General features: G+C 49.3%; 1 protein-coding gene across 1 annotated transcript; it reads right to left on the minus strand.

Moving 5' to 3' along the window:
- Positions 1–5,471: 5,471 nt before the first annotated feature.
- Positions 5,472–19,788, minus strand: KANK4 (KN motif and ankyrin repeat domains 4; the record flags this gene model as incomplete). The annotated part of the gene is made up of 9 exons (XM_080349088.1): positions 5,472–5,573; positions 6,910–7,110; positions 8,069–8,211; positions 9,396–9,615; positions 9,993–10,080; positions 10,632–10,856; positions 12,233–12,344; positions 13,215–15,149; positions 19,662–19,788. The coding sequence occupies 9 exons, from the start codon at positions 19,786–19,788 to the stop codon at positions 5,472–5,474; spliced, it is 3,153 nt and encodes a 1,050-aa protein (XP_080205214.1).
- Between the last annotated feature and the right edge of the window lie 1,513 nt (positions 19,789–21,301).

The raw sequence follows: 21,301 nt of genomic DNA on the forward strand, positions 1-21,301 counted from the left end.
ACGAGCTGTTGCTGGCTGCAGGTTGTTTCATCCCCTCCACACCAGATTTTCTCCTTGCAGATCACACGTGCTGGGGGTACGTGGTTCCTGATCTTTGGGTGGTGCCTGGGTCATAGAATCATGGAATAGTTTGGGTTGAAGGGACTTCCCAGCTCCCCCAGTGCCACCCCTGCCATGAGCAGGGACATCTTCACCAGCTCAGGTTGCTCAGAGCCCCGTCCAGCCTGGCCTGGGATGTCTCCAGGGATGGGGCATCCATCACCTCTCTGGCCAACCTGGGCCAGGCTCTCACTACCCTCAGGGCCAACAATTTCTTCCTCATGTCCAGCCTGAATCTCCCTCCTTTAGTTTAAAACCATCACCTCTGGTCTTACCATAAAGGCCCTGCTGAAATGTCTGTCCTCGTCTTTCTTAGGGGCCCTCGGATGCATGATGGCAGCTGGTCCTCGTCTCCTTGATGGCTTGATCCCACCCTGCCACAGTTTCGAAATCTGCTTTCGACTTGCAGACCCAGGGCCATGAGAGCCTGTGCTTCATTTATCGTGTTTCTCTCATCTTTCTCAAAATGAGACTATGAATGCTTACAGGGCAGTATCTGCCCTTGAAAATAGTATATTCCCTATGAGCATTTTCAAATATTAAGAAATCAATTAGTACTTCTGTTACCCTTCTTTTCATCCTACCTCACAGCACACGGCTGATGGCACCAGTGTTGGACCAGGGGACACATCCCCACCAAACAGCCGCAGACACCAGCCAGGAAAAGCTGCATTGACTCTGAGCATTGCGCTCCCATGGCTTTTTCTGCTGAAATGGCACTAGATGGAGCAATTGACAAAATATTGTGTTTCTACTGCCTGCAGCCTGGTGGCCCTGCCAGAGGGCCTGCCCCGAGGGATGCTCACACCTGGAAAGACAAACTCCCAAACCTCCAAGTTGGTGTTTTGCCCTGCAAATAGGTAAGTGCTACATGGAACGAAAAGAATGCACCTGGGTACCACAGCAAGAGATTTCTTGGAAAGAAGATCACGGCCCTGTGATAACTGTCCTCTGTCTCTGGGGACAGAAGGGCCGAGCAGCCACCCCATGCCAAGCCATGGGGATGGGACAGGGGACCGAGGGCAGCTCAGCCCCACAGCCCCCAAAGCGCGGATGCTGTGGATGTGTCCAGCACGCTACTGCTGCAGCAGCTCATTCCCCTGCAAGCAAATAAATCTGCCTTTGCCGCTGGGGCGTTCATCTCTTCTAAGGATATTCCATTCTGCTGATAGTCACTGAGCTGACACCATCCCAGCTGCTGATGGGGCAGTTTCTGGGTGATAAACCAAGAGGTGCTGGTTTTCTCTGCCACCCGCATGGGCCAGACTGGAGGAGGAAAGAGAAAGCAGATTTTATTGTGTTTTGTACTCTGTGCTTCGACTCAGACCCCAGAAAGCTGCTGGTTGTCAGTTTTGCCTCTCCCCCAGCATTAAGCCTCAAGAGGCTCATCCCAGCATCCACTGTCACCCGGTGTGGGGAGGCCACGGGCAGGACTGAAGCCAAGGCATGTCCCCTCTCCCCAGGAACAGCTTGTTAATTGAATTAACCACAGAGGTTATGTTCACCAGTGGTGCAGGTCTCTGTGTTCACATTGGGCTAGAGGTGTTCTGCTCTCTCCCTGCAGAACGTGGCCACAGCCACATTTTGGAGGCTGACGGATGTTTCTTGCCCTGCTCTCCCTGTGTCCCTGTCCCCCAGGGCTCCTGCCGAAGGAACTGAGGTTCCCCCTGCACCATAGGCTGAGGTTCCTTCATATTTATAGCACAAAAAATGCGTCAATCCTTAACAAAAGCTAACTGCAACATTTAATGTAGCCTGGACAATGTTAGCAAATTACTGCAATTATTTCTTCCCCTTTTCTGCTTTATACGGTCTCAGGCCAATGATGAGGAACAATCTGCATCTCTGCAGCAGAGACAGGGGCAACTTTGCCGTTTCTTTTCCTGTCCAGAGCCTCGAAGTTCCTCACGCAGGACCTGGGATGTTTTTACCCGCCCCCAGACCCAGCGCTGAGCACAAAGCAGCCTTTTGTCCGGGCCTGCCGGATCGCAGGGGCTGCACATTTTGCCATAGACCCGGCACTTTCATTCCTTGCATATCTTGCCGCTGATGTCAGGGCAGCGCTTGGGCCATCCCGCTTTGGGGGTCACAGCATGGCTGCATCTCCATGTGTCCCACCCCCTAAAATTTCTGGATATTGTCTTCCAACCCCGGTGCCCCCCGGGAGGCATCGCTCCAGCATCTTGGCAGCTCATGAGCCGTGGGAGGAATGATTTGGGATCATCTGGTTTTCGGTAAGGAGCGGGGGAAGCCGTGGGCTGTTTCTTTTGTGTATTGTATCTGGCATAGGCATCAACCCCAAACCACACGCAGGGGGCAGCTGGCTGGGGCGAGAGGATCTCACGTGGCCGTGGATGGGGCCAGTGCCAGCAAGGTCAGCCAGGGCACATCTCGGGACAAAGTGGGGCCCCAAGTGACAGGCACAGCCCTGGGGAAGCCAGGGGCTCTGATCCCCTGGGGGTCTGTGCCCCAGAGCAGTCCCCGCATGGTCACACGCTGTGTGTTCACACAGTTGCTTCAAAATCAGGTTTTGTTGTGGAGCTGGAGCCTGCTGGTTGCAGATGATGTCTCCAGGGATGGGGCATGGAATCATGAAATGGTTTGGGTTGAAGGGGCGTTCAAAGCTCATCCAGTCCAACTCCCCTGCCACGAGCAGGGACATCTTCGCCCAGATCAGGTTGCTCAGTGCCCCGTCCAGCCTGGCCTGGGATGTCTCCAGGCATCCAGGGTCCCCTTCTCCCCAGGATGGACCTTGGGTGGAGGTGGCTGTTGCTTCTCTGGCATCTCCCCTTTGGCACCACCATCCCCGGTGTCCAGCTCAGGCAATCCCAGCATCCCTGGGGATACCTGACGGGCTCATGTGGGTCAGGGGACACTGGGTGCTGGAGGGATTTTCTGAAGGTTATCAGTAAATTAGAGGGGAAAAAACAGAGAATCACTGGAAGTCATCCTGGTTGCAGTGCCGGTGTGAATGCTGAGGGCTTCTTAGAGTGATGTGGTCCCCCATGACGATAGAGGTGCTTTGGATGAGAGACCATCAGCGTCCCTGCTCCCTCCTTGCAACAAAAGAAAGGGACACACTAGAAATGGCCATAAGGAGAGTGGAAAAATCGTGTTCAGCTGAGTTCCTTGCCATCCTTTCCCTTCATAGCTAATCAGCTCCTCGATGGTGAGCCTGTAAAGATCATTAGATTAATTTCTTTCCTTGCTGTGACTTAATTGTCTCCATTTGTATTGTACAGTGCTCTCACTGGGGATGTAGTTTTGCTTGCTATATTTAGTTTGATCTCTACCGTGATATTGAAATATATAAATTAAGGATGGCTCTTGGGCTCTTTGTGGCACTGAGATCCTACAGATGATTTTTTTAATTGGTTCTGTGCCATCCAGTGGTGGTGGGCACTGGGAGATGCGAAGGGCAGTGTCGAGCCATCCATGGTCCTTGGAGTCTGTGGGAGGAGATGGTTTGAGATGCAATGGGTGCTCACACTGGCACGAGGTGCTCAGCACCCAGGAGCGTAAATTGGGGCTATTCCTGCGAAAAAAACCCCACACCCCATCATGTCTGTGCAGTGAACCAGGGCCTGGAACCTCCTGGGGGCGTCAGTGATCTGAAGAAACACCTCAAAAATGACTGATTTAATGACGTGCCCATATGTGCAGTCACCAGGGGCTGTCCTTCCCTGCCCTCTTGTTTTTAGGGGTCTGTCTGTCCATCTCTCAGAGCATCCCCACCGCCTCGTGCCAGGAGAGCACCATGGCAATGGGGACAGGATGGGAGCAAACACAGGTAAAGGTTTAACTCGTGTTTATTTATACATAAAGTAGGTAACTGCACTTTGGGACAGAGTTAAAAAAAAGGCAGTGAGACATGCGAGATGATGATTTCTTCCAAATAAAACCATAAGGAAAACAAAGAAAAGGGATCAGACAGCAGATTTTGGTGGAAAACAGAGGGCAGGGGTGTCCTTCCCTCCTGCAAGGCAGTAAGTGTCACCAGCGTGAGGACAGGGACTCAGCAATGGCTTTGCCACATACTGCAAACACAAGGGAAGCCGAGAAGGCAGGTCAGGAGAGACTTCATCACCATGTGAATTGAATTAGAACCAACACATGTAGTCCAGGATTAACTTCTGCTTACTAACCCAGAAAGTAGTTAGCTAACTAGGGAAATTCGCTTTTAGTGATGAGAAGTAGAACTGTTTTTATGGCACCAGCTCAACTGCTGACAGCATCCAGGTCCACCAAAGCCTGTGGAGAGCATCCACTGGGTCCTGATGCAGCACAACCTCATGAAATGGCATTTCCCAATAAAAAGTGACTTAATAACAGCATAAAAACATTTGGAAAAGTAAGTCTTGAGCCCTCCCTCCCTCTTTACCAGTGGTTTTAAGAAAAAAACCCTGCGCTACGCATGATTTGAGGTGATGCTGGACAGACCCTATGGGTGCCGTGTGGTAGGGGAGGCCCTGTCACCGGCCAACTCCAGCAACTGAATCTGGATTTACAGGGGGGTATTTTGGGCATCTGAAAGTTGAGTACGAGGGAAAAACGCAGAGCAGCGGTTTGCACAAAAGGCGTCTGCCAGCAGAGTCACTCCTGAAACCCTGGGATAACGCTAACACGCCCAGGGATGGGAAGCTGTGTGGTCTCTTCGTGCCGTGCTCAGATAACCTGACCCGCTGTGCCCGAGCACCACGTGTGCGGATGCACGGTGCTTGTCAACGGGCTGCACTTCCTCGCTAGTTCTAACTTAATTAGGGAAAATAGGAGCCATATGGTAATTCTGAATAGAGGCAAAACAATGTCTGTGTGTTTGGGTCTGGTATACTCATTTTCCTAGAGCATTAATTCTTAATTCTTGCACCAAACCCACATAAGCAAACATAAATAGGATTTTATACTTTACATAATCCATCCAGCTTGTGTTTGTTGTTACATATACTGAATAATCACTGCCTGCCACTACATACAGGAGAGCTAATAATAAATATTAGGACACAAACTTACAAGTTAAATGAGATATAGTTAAGTAGTCGATTAAAAGGACAACCATAATCTAAGGTTACAAAAGATTAAGTATTGTTCTGCTAATGTGCTTTTCTGCTTTGTTTTGGTTGCTCACCTGCCAAATCTATACTGCAGGACTGTATAGGAGAGCTTGGTGTCACCTGTGGCAATGTGCGCAGATTAGGGGGGGTTAAGCAGGCTTAACGAGGAGAATTAGACATGGGGAATGTATGCAGATAACTGACAGGGTTCATCACCCCGTACATAAGGAAACCCACACTGCTGGCTCTGGGAGCAGCGCTGTTTACAAGCAGGAGCTGTTTGTTCCCCATTCACCGTCCCGATGTCTTCTCCTGGCCCGGTCACACTGAGAGGGACGGGCTCTGCTCAGCATGGGCCCGCAGGAGCACTGCGATGTCCCCGTGGGCCCCGCGCTGGGCCAGCGACAGGGCCGAGTTACCCTCCTGCAGGGAGAGAGGAGGCAAAGACGTTACCACTCGAAACCCTGCACCCCCAGCCACCTCCGGAATGAATCACAGAATCAGAGAACAGTTTGGGTTGGAAGGACCTTCCCAGCTCCCCCAGTGCCACCGCTGCCATGAGCAGGGACATCTTCACCAGCTCAGGTTGCTCAGAGCCCCGTCCAGCCTGGCCTGGGATGTCTCCAGGGATGGTTCATCCACCACCTCTCTGGGCAGCCTGGGACAGGCTCTCACCACCCTCAGGGGCAACAATTTCTTCCTCATATTTGGCCTGAATCTCCCTCCTTTAGTTTAAAACCATCAGCCTTTGCCCTGTTGCAACAGGCCCTGCTAAAAAGCCTGTTCCCGTCTTTCTTAACAGCCTCTTTTAGGTACAGCAAGGCCACAACAAGGTCTCCCCAGAGCCTTCTCATCTCCAAGTGGAATAACCCCAGCTGTGTCACTCAGCCTGTCCTCCCAGCAGAGCTGTTCCAGCCCCTGATCATTTCTGGGGCTCCTCTGGCCCCTCTCCAACAGGTCCATGTCTGTCCTGTGCTGAGGACCCCAGAGCTGGACACAGGACTCCAGGTGGGGTCTCAGACCCCAGCTCCATCCACAACCACCTCTAGTCTCAGCCCCACCATCACTGAGGGAGGCTGTTTTATCCTGCTCACTGGTGAGGAGTTTTCCTCCTCTCTCCAGCTTTGCACCCACCTGTTTACTCCCAAATCCTCCTTCCCTGCAGTTCATCCCTCATTTAAAATGAGCCACTGTTCTGCAAATGTCCCCATGGTGTTTCGGGGCACAAAACACATCTTGGCCAAGCCTTCCCTTCTTCCCAGTGCCATAACAGACATATTAGACAAAACTGTAGTTTAATTAGAAAATAGTTGCATAACTATAAATGCAGCCACATGGCCCATCATCATGAGTCTGTGCAGGGTGAGATGTCCTCTGCTCTCAGCCTGGTCCCATGCATCCCCTTGCAGAGGTGTCTGTTCTCAGAGGAGAGCTAATTGCTGCTAATTTCTTGGAGCCAAAGCTCTGCTGATTCCACATGTCCAGGCTTTCATCTTTTTTAGGTTTACACCAGGTTGGGCTCCTCCTCCCAGTGCTCCTGCCTGGGCTATGGCTGGGATGCAGGATGCTGCCATGGCCACCCCATCCAACATGCACCAAAACCAGAGGTACTCTCCTAAAAGCGGTCCAAAATTGTACTTCTTCACTTCAAAACCACCACTCAGGGCTTGCAGCCTATAAAGCATGTCCCTGCATGACCTTTCCCTGCCTGGTGGACGTGAGGTTGTGTATGGGGCTGAGCATGGTGCTGGAATCTCACCTTGTCTGTCAGCGCAACCTGGCAGCCAGGCTGGGCCAAGAGGAGCCGGACGATGTCGGCGTTGCCCTGTCGACAAGCCACCATCAGGGCCGTCGTCCCCTCCTCGTCCTGCAGGTTGACGTCAGCCTGGCAGGAGAGGAGGGCTCGCACCATGTCGTCCCGCTCGTGGCTGACCCCCAGCATCAGGGCGGTCTGGCCCCCCTGCAACCACACACAGAAAGGCTGAACACCCCATACCCACCGGCCTCCTATAGCCCTGCTCATTCAAACTGTTTAATAATAATAATAATAATAATAATAATAATAATAATGCGGATGTATAATAAAACTGCTTATTATTATTGCATAGTACATATAATAATTCATATTATTATTGTTTATTATTTCATACTACTGTGTATTATAATTAAATAATACTTGAGCTCTTCGGCAGGTATTGCAGGAGATCTCTGCTCCCTTGCACCATGGCCATGTGGAAGTTCTTTGCAGCAGCACAGCCAAACTGCCCAGCTCCCAGCTGTCCCTGGAGGTGGGTCCCCTTAACCCTTCTGGGCAGTTTAACTTAGGTCTAGACTAATTTTTCCAGCTTTTTGGAAGCAGAGCTGGATGAGGGCACTGCCATCTCTGAGACTGAAATGTGTGACTGATGAGACCACTGCTCACCAGCAAACCTGGGGATCCCATACCCCGGGGTCCACCCTGCACAGCACCTCCTTGGCATCACTTCTGATTTTTTAGCTCAGAAAAATTGTTTTGCAAAATTTTCAGCCTTTCTTTAGCCCCTTCAGTTATCCAGCTCTCAAGTCCCTTCGCAGGGAGCTGGTGGGTAGCCACACTGCAATTTATCCAAAGTTGCTTTTGTAACTTTTGGGAAACAGCAACTCCAACACAGCGTTTGCTACTAAGGCTCACCCTGGTGCTACACATGCAGCATAAGGAAATCAAATTACGTTCCCCAACTCAAGACCCCTGTGGGGACATGATGCCGAGGGAGCTTATTCCATTTTGCCCAGCCACAGCCTGACCTGGCATTGCACAACAACAAACAGGAGGCCACGAGCTTGGCAGGAGTCGCTTTGCAGATGCCTTTGCCCATGGCACGAGCCCACGTGTGGCCACACTGGGTTTTCAAAGGAACAGCAGAACCATGGGGACTCACCTGGGCAGCTCGCAGGTTGACGTCCCCCTCCTTCAGCAGCTTCATCACCACCTCCATGTCCTCGGCCGTCTCAGCGGCCGCCAGCGGGGTGAGCATCACCGCAGTGTAGCCCGCGCGGTTCTGCAGGTCCAGGCTGCAGACACCTAGCGGGGACGCACCGGGCAGGGGGAGGATTCAGCCCCACCGTGAATCCGACAGGGAGAGATGAGCAAACAGGAAGCAAAGAAGCAATTATAAAACACTCAGCATCTTATGATCCCAGAAACAGGAGTTGAGAGAATTACACAGGGTTAAGAATTATGGGTGTTAAGTATCAAGTCTTGTGAGCACAGCATTAAAGGATACTTGGTGCTACTCATTGCTACAGTTAATTACAATTGCTGAGGTCAACTCAATTAACTTCGTAGACCACAACTGAAAAAAAAAAAAGGCAGGGGATAATTAATGCCTTGGGCACATGCTGGTTGTGGAGCTGTGGCTTGTTTTGCATTGATTCCTGCAGCAAGGGAGCAGCAGAAAGATGACTGTCACCCAACCAGCATAAATCCATCCCGGCCCCGTTTTACTCACTTTTCACCTCAAAGAGCCTATTTCCAACCCCACCAGGAGGAATGAGCCACATCTGATGAGTTGGGGCTCAGGTCCAGCCTTGCCCTGGGGACGCGGCCACCTCGGTTACTAGGGCACTTGGGGGCAGGAAGGGACAAACCACCACAGCAACAATGGGGCTATAGATGTGTATGATAATCTGCCATTTCGCTCACATTTACCAGATTGTCTAGCCCAGGAAAAAAGGCCAAAGTGCCTTTATTCTTGCTGTGCTTGCATGCATTTTTTCTCCATACAAGCTCAACTGAGATTTTTCATTCTTTGCAACAGGAGCCACAAGCTCAACAGTTTAAAAAAGGAGTTTTTCTGCGGTGCTGGGGAGTTCATTACACTCTCAGGGGCCTGATCCTCCAGGTCCAAGCCATAATGTGGCATTCACTGCTACAAGAAGCTGAGGGAGCCACCCCACCACACATGGACTGGGGTCCTGAAAGACACCCCTTAGCCACAGAGACCCCAATCCCTCTCCAAAATCAGATTGCAAAGCCCTCAAAATGTGTCAGGGCTTTGAGGGCACTAATGAGCCTTAATGGCCCTGAGGACCATCAGCTGGGACCCCTGCCTACATCCATGGGGCCAAGGCCAAGCTATAGAGGAAGATGCTGTTCTTCAACCATATCTCCTGAGTGGACCTTGGCCCTATGCTTGTATCTTGGATGGACCAAGAGTGACATGAACTTCCACATCCATTCCCAACAAAAGCCATGGCTGTTCCTACCAGTGTCTAGCAGGAGCTTTGCGATCTGGAAGTTGGAGTGGGAGACGCTGTAGTGAAGAGCCGTGTTGCCGTTCCTGTCAGCCAGGTTCACCACCATCGCCAGGAGCTGGGGCTGGATGGTCCCCAGTGCCTTCAGATATGCTGCCACCACCTCTGGGCTGGAAGTCTTGTGGCTGGACACCTGGAACCACTTCTGGCAGACGGTGCTCAGGACATGCCGCTGCGAACACCAAGATCTCACCATTACCCCTGGGGTAGTTGTCCTGCCCGGCTCCTCGCCCCGCACCACCACTTTGTGCTGAGCTCTAGCATCACCCAGCTGGTATTTAGCTTGTGGTTTCGGGATTACTGCTATAACTTAAGGGGGAAAGGAATTTCCTGTGGTAACTTGAATGAGTAAGCAGAGAAAGCCTTTTTTTTTTTTTCCTTTTCAGCTTTTCTAAAACTGCCTCAGAGGTCATTTTGTCCCCCTCTCCTCACAAGCTGTCCACAGCATGGTAGGGCACAGCCTGCAATGCACCATCAGGATTATCTTATCCTTGAAACATATCAGCGGGCGAGAACCGCATCTGAAATGGGATTGAAAATTATCTGTACCAGATGTTTGTCGCTTGTGGTCCTGATTTCTGAGAGGTGCTCGCTGAGTAGCTGGCAGTCAGCAAGGAAATCTTCAGAGGGTTGGCATCTAAGGGGAAAATACTTTTGTAAATCCATCATGAGAAAGAGGAAGGAGAACATGCAGCTTAGGTCAGAATACACTCAACACTTATTCAAGTGTTTAACTTTACAGATACAAGTTGTCCTATTGACCTGATTTTAGGTGTGAAATTAAGCACTTAGATAAGTGTTTAAGTGCAGAGTCCCAGAACTGTATGGTCACTTCATCTGTTAAAAGAATCCTTAAAGTGGAAAAAAATCCTGAATCTGCAAAGAACTTACAGAGAAATTTTAAACGAGAGGGGAGAACTGAGCTAATTCTCACCAAATGTGACTCACTCTGTCTTTTCCACAGTCAAGTGTACGGCCTGAATCAACCCCCATTAGATTCTGTACTAACTCAGAAAATATTTATATCTTTAAAGCCTTTTCCCATGGCTGCATAGCTTGGCAGCTGCCTTTCCACCGCGCAGCCAGAGCATCGATCCCAGCCCCATGGGAGGGACCGAACGCAGCATCACGTGTCCCATGGCTGCAGAAACGTGATGGACAGCACATCACTGTCTGGTTTGCTGGTACCTGTCACCCTTGTGCTCAGCACAAGGTGCTGCTTCTGCCGATGGCTCCTGCGGGTCAGCATCTTCACATCTCTCCGGCAAGGAGGTCCCAGATGAAGTCTCCTCACTCTCACCTCCAGCTTTCATCTGCGTGGGCTCCAAACCATCGTCTCTTCTCTCCGTCTCGCTCTCCACGTCCGATGGGCTGTCTTCACAACTTGTGTCTTCACTTGAAGTCGTTTCGTAGCTATTTGAGGACACCACACATTATTCACTCCTTTCCCATCCACAACCACGGGGCCTGATCAAGACCCATCGAAGAAACCCGCTGATTACCGCAGGCCTTGGATGAAGCCCAGAGCGATATACAAGTTAAAAGTTTAGAGCTACAGTCAGATTTGGGGTTAGTCTCTCTTTTTTTTTTTTTGGCTTCTTAAGCCAACAGGAGCATGATAGAAGCAGTTAATTAGCAGCAGGCAAGCTTATTTCAGGGACTACCCAGTTGGTTCGCAGGGGTGTCCATCACCCAAGCCCCAGCTAGGCCAAGGAAGGGCTGTGTGCCACCTCCCTGCCGGCACACTGATGGAGAGCTGTGAGAAACATAGACCCTGTGGCAAGGTGGGACAGTTGGCACGTTGGCAACCTTGAGGACCACTAGGCAGAAACTGTGTTTGAAGCTCCAGAATGGACCTGAGTCCATCATTTGAGCACCTCTGCTAGATAGACCTCTCTTCTGTGTGTCCAAAAGTATCAATAACAATAACATCTACCATGAAACGGAATATTTCACTCTGAGGAACCCCAAAACTTTTCTCAAACTAGCCGAGATGGATCTCCTCTCTACAAGTTGTACACATTTCAGTGACTGTTGGTAGAAGCTCTACACAACGAGTAACACCTGATGAACCCAACAGCAGTAGCCATTGAGCTGGGACATCAAAGAAGCATAGGTTAGCAGAAACCAGCATCCAAACTTGCACACAGGTAGTTGTTTGCACAGCAAAAGGACATGAAATGTGTCCTGTCCTCTTCATGCCAGCACACGTGCTCCTTGGTAGAAGATGTGACAGTGCTGCTCTTAGACATGCATCGATAGCACATGTCATTGTGTCTAGTTAGCTCAAAGGCCAAAGAGCATCAGATATTGGATGCAGAGGGAACTGGGTGTTGGAGCACAACCTGAAATAGGGATCTCCTTCACCACAAGGTCCTTTCTCAGTCCCTGAACCAACTTCTGTTGGCTGTCGCTGGAGCATGGAGGCAGGATAGTGGCAGTGTGCCCATCCAGGTAATGGTGATCTCCTCCAAAATCCACCAAAGGTAGTGGGAACCTTCCCACAGACCCAGCTGGGTTTTGGATGAAGCCCTAAAAGATGGGTGTGCAGAGGGTGTCAGTCCCCAGGGTGTCCCATGCTGTGCTGAAAACACTAGTGGCTTTTCTACAGGGTTACTTACAGGTTATCAGTGCTGGATTAAAGAAGGGAGAAAAGAGGCTCCAGTTCAAATGCCCTTTTAATCAAGAGGTTTGGAGGGGAAAAGAGGGAAAAAAGAGAATGACTTCTTCAGCGATACAGAGGACATCACGTGTGAAAAGGCAGTTTTATCTTCTGAACAGATGCTTACCCACCATTTACCCCAACAAACTGAAGATTCTTTTTGGTCCCATTGCCTCCTGCATGGAAACCATAACTTTTCTTTTTCATGATAGATTTAAGACTTGTGGTTGGAGAGATTTCTAGCAAAATACAAAATAATAGGTTAATTAAGCAGGTGTGCCATAATTATCCATGATTATTCCCAGCCTCTAGCAACAAATCATAACTGTAAGCATCTTAGTTCACCTTAGGAGATGCTGTTTATGTCTTTTAAAACTGCTGATGCACCTGGCCACAATCTGAACCTGCCCTGCTGCCTTTAAGATACGTGTCTCAAATATCTCCAAGTGAGTTTTTCAATACTAATGTATTGAAAAATCTATATAATACTACATAGGTGAGTCTTTCCATTGGATTTTGAATAGTTTCATTATGTATTGCTCACAAGTAACAGGTCACTTATCTATTTGCAGTGTCCCCTCCCCTCTCCCCCCACAACAGTGAACAGGCAGCCTTCAGTCTGGGATTTTTATCTCCATATAAGCTAAAATTATTTTAGATGAACGGCTGTGGATAGGGACAGGTCTTTTCCCAGCCTAGTTGCTCAGCTTGAATTGGTTTTGGTTCTGGTGAACTCCATGCTGATTTACTCCAGATGGGAGTGTAAGTCCCACGTCCTTACAAATTGAAATGTCCAATCCAATTAAGAAAAATGGTTGTTTGATGGAATAGCCACAAGTATGGCCATTTTTGGAAGCTGATCCTGCATACAACTGAACCACAGCTTTATCAGCTCCTACATAGTTTTGCTTGCTGTTGTTTTTAATTTAAGATCATGTAGCTTATGATGTGAAGAGGTTTCCCTTTCTCATACATATTTAGGAGGGGCTATTTCTGATCTAACTGATACTAATTATATCACCAAGCTCCACTGCATCACCCCTGCTCAATGCTTGAATACAGAAGAGATCTGGCCCGGGTATGTTGAAACCTCTGCCAAGATTATTTACCCAACTGTTGATAGTGTGCGTTCGAATTCTCCTTATCCGCGGGCCCTTGCGTAGAGTAGGCAGACAGCAACGAGTTTAAGGAATTAACTAATTGGTTCTGAATGGAGCTGAGCTTGGAGGCCGGCTGTTTGATGGCGCTGGCCAGCTCGGGGTAGCCGTGCTCCAAACACAGCCACTGCTCCTGCAAAAGCTCCTGGATTTTTTTTACATATTGGCTGATGGGGTCAACAGCAGGGACATCCTCGTGGTCACGGGGACCTTCCTCTTCCAGCCCATCTCGAGGTTCATCTTCACCAAAGCCTGCCTTGTTTTCTCCCATGTTTGAGCCCGCTCTTGTTCCCCGACAGTTTTCTGCAGTCACCACGTGAGCAGTGAGACTCTGGGTATTGCAGTTATTCCTGTGATTTTGATTGTCATCGCTGAGGTGCTTATCGGTCTTCAGCTGGGTGAAGCACGGTGCGTGAAGGCCAGCCTCAATGTCAGCTTCACCAAAATGTCTGTGTCCCTCTCCGGTGACACCAGAACAAACGTCTGCCAGTCCCTGATCTCTCCGAGCACCCACCTCCATCGCCTGCGTGTTCACGTTGTCTGCTCTGTGGACGCTGCATCCTATGGATTTGGTGGAGAGTGGGATATTGACGTTGATGCCTTTATCATGGGCTTGCTTGGCCCCAGAGACCTGTGAGAGGTCGGTGTTGACCGCAGCATCGTGGCACTGCAAAGCCCTGCTGCTCTGCCTGGACGGTAGCTTGGCCTCTTTGGTGTTTTCCCGGCACAGTTTCTCTTCCAGCTGAGCTTTAGAGCTGGCCAGGAGCTTAATGCTTTTCTCCTTTTCCTTAATCTCCCGATCCTGCTGCTCCAGCACTGCCCTGATTTGCTCAAGCTCTTCCTTCTTCTTGCTCAGCTGCTCCTCCAGAGCAGCAACCTGCTGCTTCAGCACCGCAACCCTGCCGGGCTCTCCTGCATTGCTAGGCTGAGGACCACAGCTCTCCTCGTTCTCCCCAGCCTGGACACTCCCTTCCCCTGCATTCTTCAGCACATTTGGAGCAATTTCATTTACACTTAACTCCCTTTCCCCAGAGTTTGTGTTCTCCTCTGCGAGCTGGAGGGCAGCTAGTGAGGCTGGTTCATCCCCAGTCAAGGCAGAGCGACCGCCAGCATCGGTGGCATCGCCCTCCTCACCTCCACTCTCTATCACCACCTGCAGTGCCGCAGGATGCTGGCTTTGCCGCAGGGGCTGCATCTGCCCCAGCCCCGGGCTGCCCCCACCCCGATGCTCCTTCTGCCCCGAGGAGACACCTTCCTCCATGCTCGCCTCCTGCGGAAGATTTAACACAATGTCGTTGGAGCTGGGCGAATGCGGCATGGGGTGAAATGTGCTTTCGGAGCCGCTCTGCTCGTGGAAGCGCTGGGGAGGTGGCCGGAGGGGCGAGGGGACGGGTGGGTCCCCTGGCGGGGGTGGCAGGGCAGCCGGCAGGCTGGAGGCTCGCAGGAGCTGCGGCCGCCCCCGGAGCTCATCCCCCAGCTCTGCCTGCCGCCGCGTCTCCGCCAAAAGGGCTTTTCTGCGGTAACTCAGCTCATCGTGCAGTGGAAGGGTCAGCTCACTGGGCAAGAGGGGCCGGAGCGTTTCGTCTGCCCCCAGAGATGCTTTTCGCTGAGGGAAGGAACAGGTCGAGGTCCAGCTTTTGCTGGGAGCAGATGTGCATCCACGGGAGCCATTCTCGGGCAGGCTGAAGTTTCGGGGCAGGGTGCTGAATTTGGGCTGCTTGGCTCTCCGGTGGATGTGGATCCTCCTGATGGTGTTCCCTTTCTCAATGTCGTCCACGTACTTCAGGAAGTCCAGGTCCAAGTGGAAGCCGTACGGTGTCTCCACGGAGTAGGGGAGGCTGCGGGGCTGCTCCCTCTCCTCATCGGGTTTGGGTGGCTGGCCGTTTGCTGAAATAACCCAAAAAAACACCCAAGAGATGGATTGAATTTTGAAGACAACAAAAAAAATTAACAAAAAATATGTTTAGAGCAGGGGAAAAACATTACTGCTTTTTTAATATCTTGGGGGGCTACAGTCCATCATTGCGGAGGATCATGGTGAAGCTATGCAGAGATACAGCAACACATGCAAAGGTCTGATCCAGTTTTCCGGAGGTGAATCAGGTAATTGTGGCACAGAGGAAGCCAAAAAATTGCTGAAATCATTACTCTAATTGGCAATTAAGCAAACAGCAGGTTTTGTAGGCAGAGCTACATGTTTGTGTAAGTGTAAAAAGCTGCCTGACATACAATATATCCAGCTCAAAACCAGAAGGTGGAACCAATGTGTGACAATTACATTTTTCAAGGCTTTTTGTTTGGTTTTAACTTTTCAGTGCTGTACATAGTGCCAAACAGGAAAATCATTGCATTGTTTCATCTGCAAACACCAGGTCACAAATGATGCCTTGAAAATGATGAACCCAGTGCCGGGCAGAGTCCGGACCCAGACAGCATCAGCCGGGGATGCTTTACACAGCTGCATCCATGCGAAGCACCTGCCTTCCAAGGTGACCGAGCACAGCACCGAGCATGGCTTTTAGCTGAGGAAAATCACTGCAAAAAAATGCATGGCAGTGTTTGCCCACCCAGCCGTCACAGGCAAATGGCACAGCTCCAGCAGTGCAGCTGAGGGTCCTGCTTTAATACAATTTAATATGGTCAGACCCAGACTGCAAAAATTCACAGCCCCCAAATTCCAGATTTCAGGTAATACAGCACAAAAGCCAAGCCTGGCCAGTGGGAACAGAGGAGATCTGTCCTGTCTGCAAAGGACGGAGGACGAATACGTGCTGAACTGAGAGCCGTGACCATGGTTTTGCTGTTGTTTAGGAACTCTGCATAATACATGAATGATGCATTTTGTATCTCCCGGCCTTAATGCCTATCTATAGAAAACGGGTTATTTACAGTATTTCTGCTAAGGAAATTACTTCAGGGCTTGGCTGAGGTTTTTTTCAAGAAACAAATGAGCAAACAAATATCCCGAAGCCTCCATACCATCTGCCTTCTCCATGGTGTGCTCTATTCGCTGTCAGTTAAACATCCTCTGACAAACAAGGGCAGATGAGTTGCTTCACCCTTGAAAAAAAAAAACAACAGATACTTTTAATTTAAAAAAAAAAAAAGCTCAATAATCTGAACTTAATCCCTCCTTAAAGCCTCACACCTCTTCACAGGCCACCCCCACCTTTTCTTTCCTATATTCTGCAGCTTGACCATGTCTGCTAAGCACTTTCAAGCTGCTTAAATCAATAGCTCCTTTTCCAGTGGCAATAACTTGTGCTTCACAGACACATCCCAGGTAGCTGGTGCTTATAAAACATCCCCTGCATTACAGATGGCTTTGACTGCAAAAGAGAAAGGAGAGGTGTTTAGGATAATTTCTATTTGGTTTGAGATGGGTGGCACAGGGACTCTTCATTGACTCCTGTAAGTTGGATATATCAAACATTATATCATCTCTGAAAACAGCAAGGGGTATAAGCTACATGCAGAAATGACTGCCTTGTCATTTAAAACAAACAAACAAACAACAAACAAAACCAACTGTAACAACTAAAGATTCAAAATTTATGTTAAATCTTCATCAAATGAAGCTCATTATTTCAGAGCACGTCCATACTATTATGAAGAACCTTCACCAAATTGCACCAAAATACAGACAAATTGCTTTCATATCAGGGAAGATGTTCAGGGGGAGATCTACCACAACCTACATCGTGAACTTCACATCCAGTCCAGTCTGTATTGCCCTCCAGCTCTTCCCCATCATGTGGAGTCACCATCCCCGGAAGGGTTTAAAAGGCATTTAGATGAGGTTCTTAGAGACATGGGTTAGTGCTAGAGTTAGGTTAGGTTATGGTTTGATTCGGTGATCCTGAGGGTCTCTTCCAACTGAAATGATTCCGTGATTCTATGTGGACATGGGAGAGACCTTCCTGGAGCATGAGAGGAGATTAAGGCTGGGAACAACCAAGAAAAGTCCTGGGTGAAGCTTCTCTCCTCTGTGCCCTTTGGACAGACACGGGGAGGAGGCAGGCAACGGAGAAGGAGGTTGAGGCAGCTGGACATCACTGGGGGAGGCTTCCTGAGCGGCATCAGAAGAGCCACGTTGCTCAGAGTGAGAAGGTTTGTTTTCTAATTCCTGCTACGAGAGAAAATGTGGGGGTTTCTTGGAAGGCAGGTTGCTTGTTTACGATTTTCCTTCAAGTATTTAATTTGGTTCCTGGCCAGAGATGGTCTCGCAGCAGCTTATCTGGCAAGATAACTGGATATGCCACAGATTAGGATACATAGAGGTGCTGCTCTCATTCTCCTCTAGAACCACTGACATGACATAATTTAAGTACAACAAAGACCAACAGGAAAATGAATTCAAATCCTGCTGTATTGTTACCATAAGACAGACACTTTAAAAGATCAAAACCTTTTAAAGAAATGATTCATTTTGTTATTCAGTTAGACAAGTTTATGGTCCATGTATAGCCCTGATGGGAAGTTGGGAGGGTCCCAACCCCCAAGAAGAACATCAAAACCCTCAAAAGCATCTCCAGGGTTGGTACCTCCTCGATGCTTGTACAGCTGGACAGACACATTGACACCTGCCCAGCCCAGAGCCATTGCCACTCATAAAAAACAGCTTCTGAAACACCTCGACCAGTGTCCCCGGTGTGATCTCCAGTCAAATGCACTTCTTCGATAAAGGGCAATTTCTTCTGTCTCCTCCTGCCAATGAACAGCACATGCCAAATTCTCAAATTCTCAAATGTTGTTTTTTGGGGTTCTTTTTTGGTTTTTGTTTCGGTTTGGTTTTTATTTTTCCAATTACAGTTGATTATGGAGCACTTACGGATCTCAGGTACAGTTTGACCAGCTACGCTTCACTCTTCTAGGTTACTTAGAGGGGTGGGAGGGGCAGCCAGTAAATAGGATGCTTTTTAATATCTAGGTAATTACATCTGATTGGTTCATTTATAAGTTGGCTGGGTTGCAACTCTGTAGCCCAAATTGATACTATGGCTTTTCTCTTTTGACCAATCTACTTCAAAATTGCCTCATAAAAGGATGCTGAATGTATCCTACCAGCTTGCTGATGTTCTCCCATCCCACCTGGGGCACCTCAGGTGTGGGGCTGATGGCTTTGAGCCAAAACTGGGGCTACTTGGGCCCCACAGGTGCTCTCTGATGCCTGTCTCTGACAAAAATGAGATTAAAAAATATTAAGTAATCTGTTCAGAAGCGTATCTATTAGCATAGGAGCCAGCCCACTTTTGGGGGCAGGGCAGCGCTTTTGGGTGGGCCTCCATCCTGCTGATACCTGTTATGCTGACTGTCTCTCAGCTTTTGTATTGGTTGAGTTTTCCCCTATTGCATAAAACTGAAGATTACTTATTTTCCTCTGCAGGCAGGTGACATCGCCACACACACAGCATTGCTGATTTTTACCTTGACTGAAATCACAGTGCTTTTCTCAAGGCAGGAATAAATACGTACAGAAATGGAAATCAAGAAGGCAAATGTATGAGAAAGCAACAGCACAAAGTCATTTTATTCCCTGGGGCAGCCCATTTGCAAGGACAATGTGCTGTCTTTTTAACTAGCCCTGTCTCAAACGCTGGCTCTTTACAGTCAAATTTAACCTCTTCTTTTACTCTGTCCCATTTGCTGGGAAATATCAGCGCTCGCCCCCTACCCCATCCAGCCCAGCCTGCAGAACCCAGAGCAGCATTATACCCCACAAGATTTAAAGAGCAAATTAACTTAACCGCAAAGACTAATACAGATGAATTTCATTCTCCAAGAGCATCTTGCTAGTAATTTTAAATTGCAACAGTTAACTCGGTGCCTATAAATAAGAAGATAATTCACTCCTGCTGAGCAGCACATTAGCACAGTCTCATTAGCTATAATACAACATTTTTTTTGAGCTCTGCCCGTCATGTTCTCCTGCACTGCAGCACTGACTTTAGTACTTCATGGCGAAAGGAAAAACTATTGTTAGAAAAGCATCTTGTCGTGTTACCGTCTCATGCTCCCACCTACAAACGCAACTTGCCTCCCTTCAAGGCATCTTTATAGAGGCAGCAAAGGGTTCGGAGCAGTAAACATACCTTTTCCAGCTGTTAAAAAGTCGCTCAGCTGAGCAGTGACCTTGCTTGGAAAGCAAATACAAGTTTAAAAGAAGCCACACAAAAGAGGGGTTAATTTTCTAATAAAGCAGCCCATCGATCTCATATGACCTTTCTGAGGACAGCCGAAGCCCGCTGCATAAAAGCAAGTTACTTCCTGCAGCACAGATAACTTTTCCATAAAACACAAAGCACCAAGTGCCGCTTGGGCTACCACAGGGCTGCCTCCCTTATCAGGAAAGATTATTGAAAAGATGGTCAATTATTAGCGATACGGTTCTTATAGTACCTGGTGCTGCAGGCTGCAGCCGGCGCTCACCCTCCGCATGCTGCGCCTCCCCAGCCGAACGCATTAGTGATGCTGTTGAGCGCCTCTCCCGCGGAAACGCCGGCAGCTGCCGCCACTCGAGCAGCATCTTTAGTAGACGCTGCAGAAGGTCTCAATGTCTGTAATTAACCCTGCCGAAGCCCTGTTCCCACGCGTGGAGCACAAACAGCCCCTTGGCCCTTTCTCCTTCTCCCACAGCTCATGTTGCTCCCACCCACCCGCTGTGTCCCCGGGAGATGCCGAAGGGACTGAGGTGGCAGCGGGAAGGTGGTTGTGCAGAGCCACGGCACAGGTGGAGGATGCCTGACCCACCTTTTGCAGCAAGGTTATCCATGCACACTTGCAGAGAGCCCGTCCCTGCGCTGGGGTTCTTGTCGAGCATCCTGGATTGCTGCACCCCCAGGCTGGCAACAGGGAGGGGAAAAACCCCTCGGCCTCTGCACTGAATTTGCAATAATTTGGTGCTTGCAAAGGCAAAGGGGTTCAGACATCGCCCGACACCCCGCAGCCAGGCTGTGAACCTCTCACAGTGCTGGGAAACAAAATCCTGAAAAGCAGCGGCATCCCATCAGTCCCGGGGCTCTGATGGGGGTTTTCACCAGGGACTCACATCACGGAGCGGCACCAGCACCTTTCCCATCCCTTCACATGCCATGCGACCAAAACGTTCATGTTTGCAGGAAAAATCACATTTCATGACTGTCTGTCTGCAGAACAGAGCTGCTGGTGCTCCCGCAGGCTCACTGCACTCCTGCAGCTCCCAAGTGTAATTTTAACAGATTAAGTTTGAAGAAAAGCAGAAAAGTTTTGCCTTTGCAGGAAGCAAAGCAGCCTGGACGTGTAGAGAAACAGCAGCGGTTTGTCCTTGCAGAGTGCTCGCCAAGGCACGGAACGGTTAACTTCTAACCCGAGGAATGAAAAATAAACCCCCCATTTCAGCAGCTGGTTAAACGCCGCCTTTCCCATCAAATTCCGCCTTTCCCACACGGCTCCAGCGTCCCACATCACACAGGGCCCTGACTCCATGTCGACAGCTTTCTGCTTTCACAGGCAATTACTGTGCTTGGGGTTGAAAACAAACTTAACAGCACGTTGGCTTATTTTCTGTCAAATTCTTCTGGTTTAGTCACGCTTGTGCATCTTTTCTGAGCGTATTCTGTGGCTTGTGTTCTCTAGACAAAGCAGCACAATGGAAAAATATAAATATTTCTATATGGCACTGATTTTAAAGTAAGCCTAAAAGAATTGTTTAATTTAGCCACTGGAAAGATGCAGCAGGAAGGTTTTATCCGTAGCATTTCCTTATTGCAGTTATACACATAAGACCTACAGTTGTTCCTGGGTGTAATCCCCATGGAGCTGAAGAAGGTCTTCAAGGCTGAGTTGCCCTAAATAAGCTTTTAATCAGGAACTATGAATGGAGTCTAAACATGCAAATTGATTGATTATGGGTTGGTGCTTGATGGAGCTATGAGTGGCTTCTGATTGCTTTGCTCAACGGTGCGACACCGGGTAGGAAATGGGGAAAATGAGGATGAGTTTCACCTGGGCATGGCCCGAGATCCTTCCACAAGGTCATGGCCTTAAATTGCTGCTGTTGT

Source organism: Nesoenas mayeri (assembly GCF_963082525.1).
Source record: "Nesoenas mayeri genome assembly, chromosome: 8".
NCBI lineage: Eukaryota > Metazoa > Chordata > Aves > Columbiformes > Columbidae > Nesoenas > Nesoenas mayeri.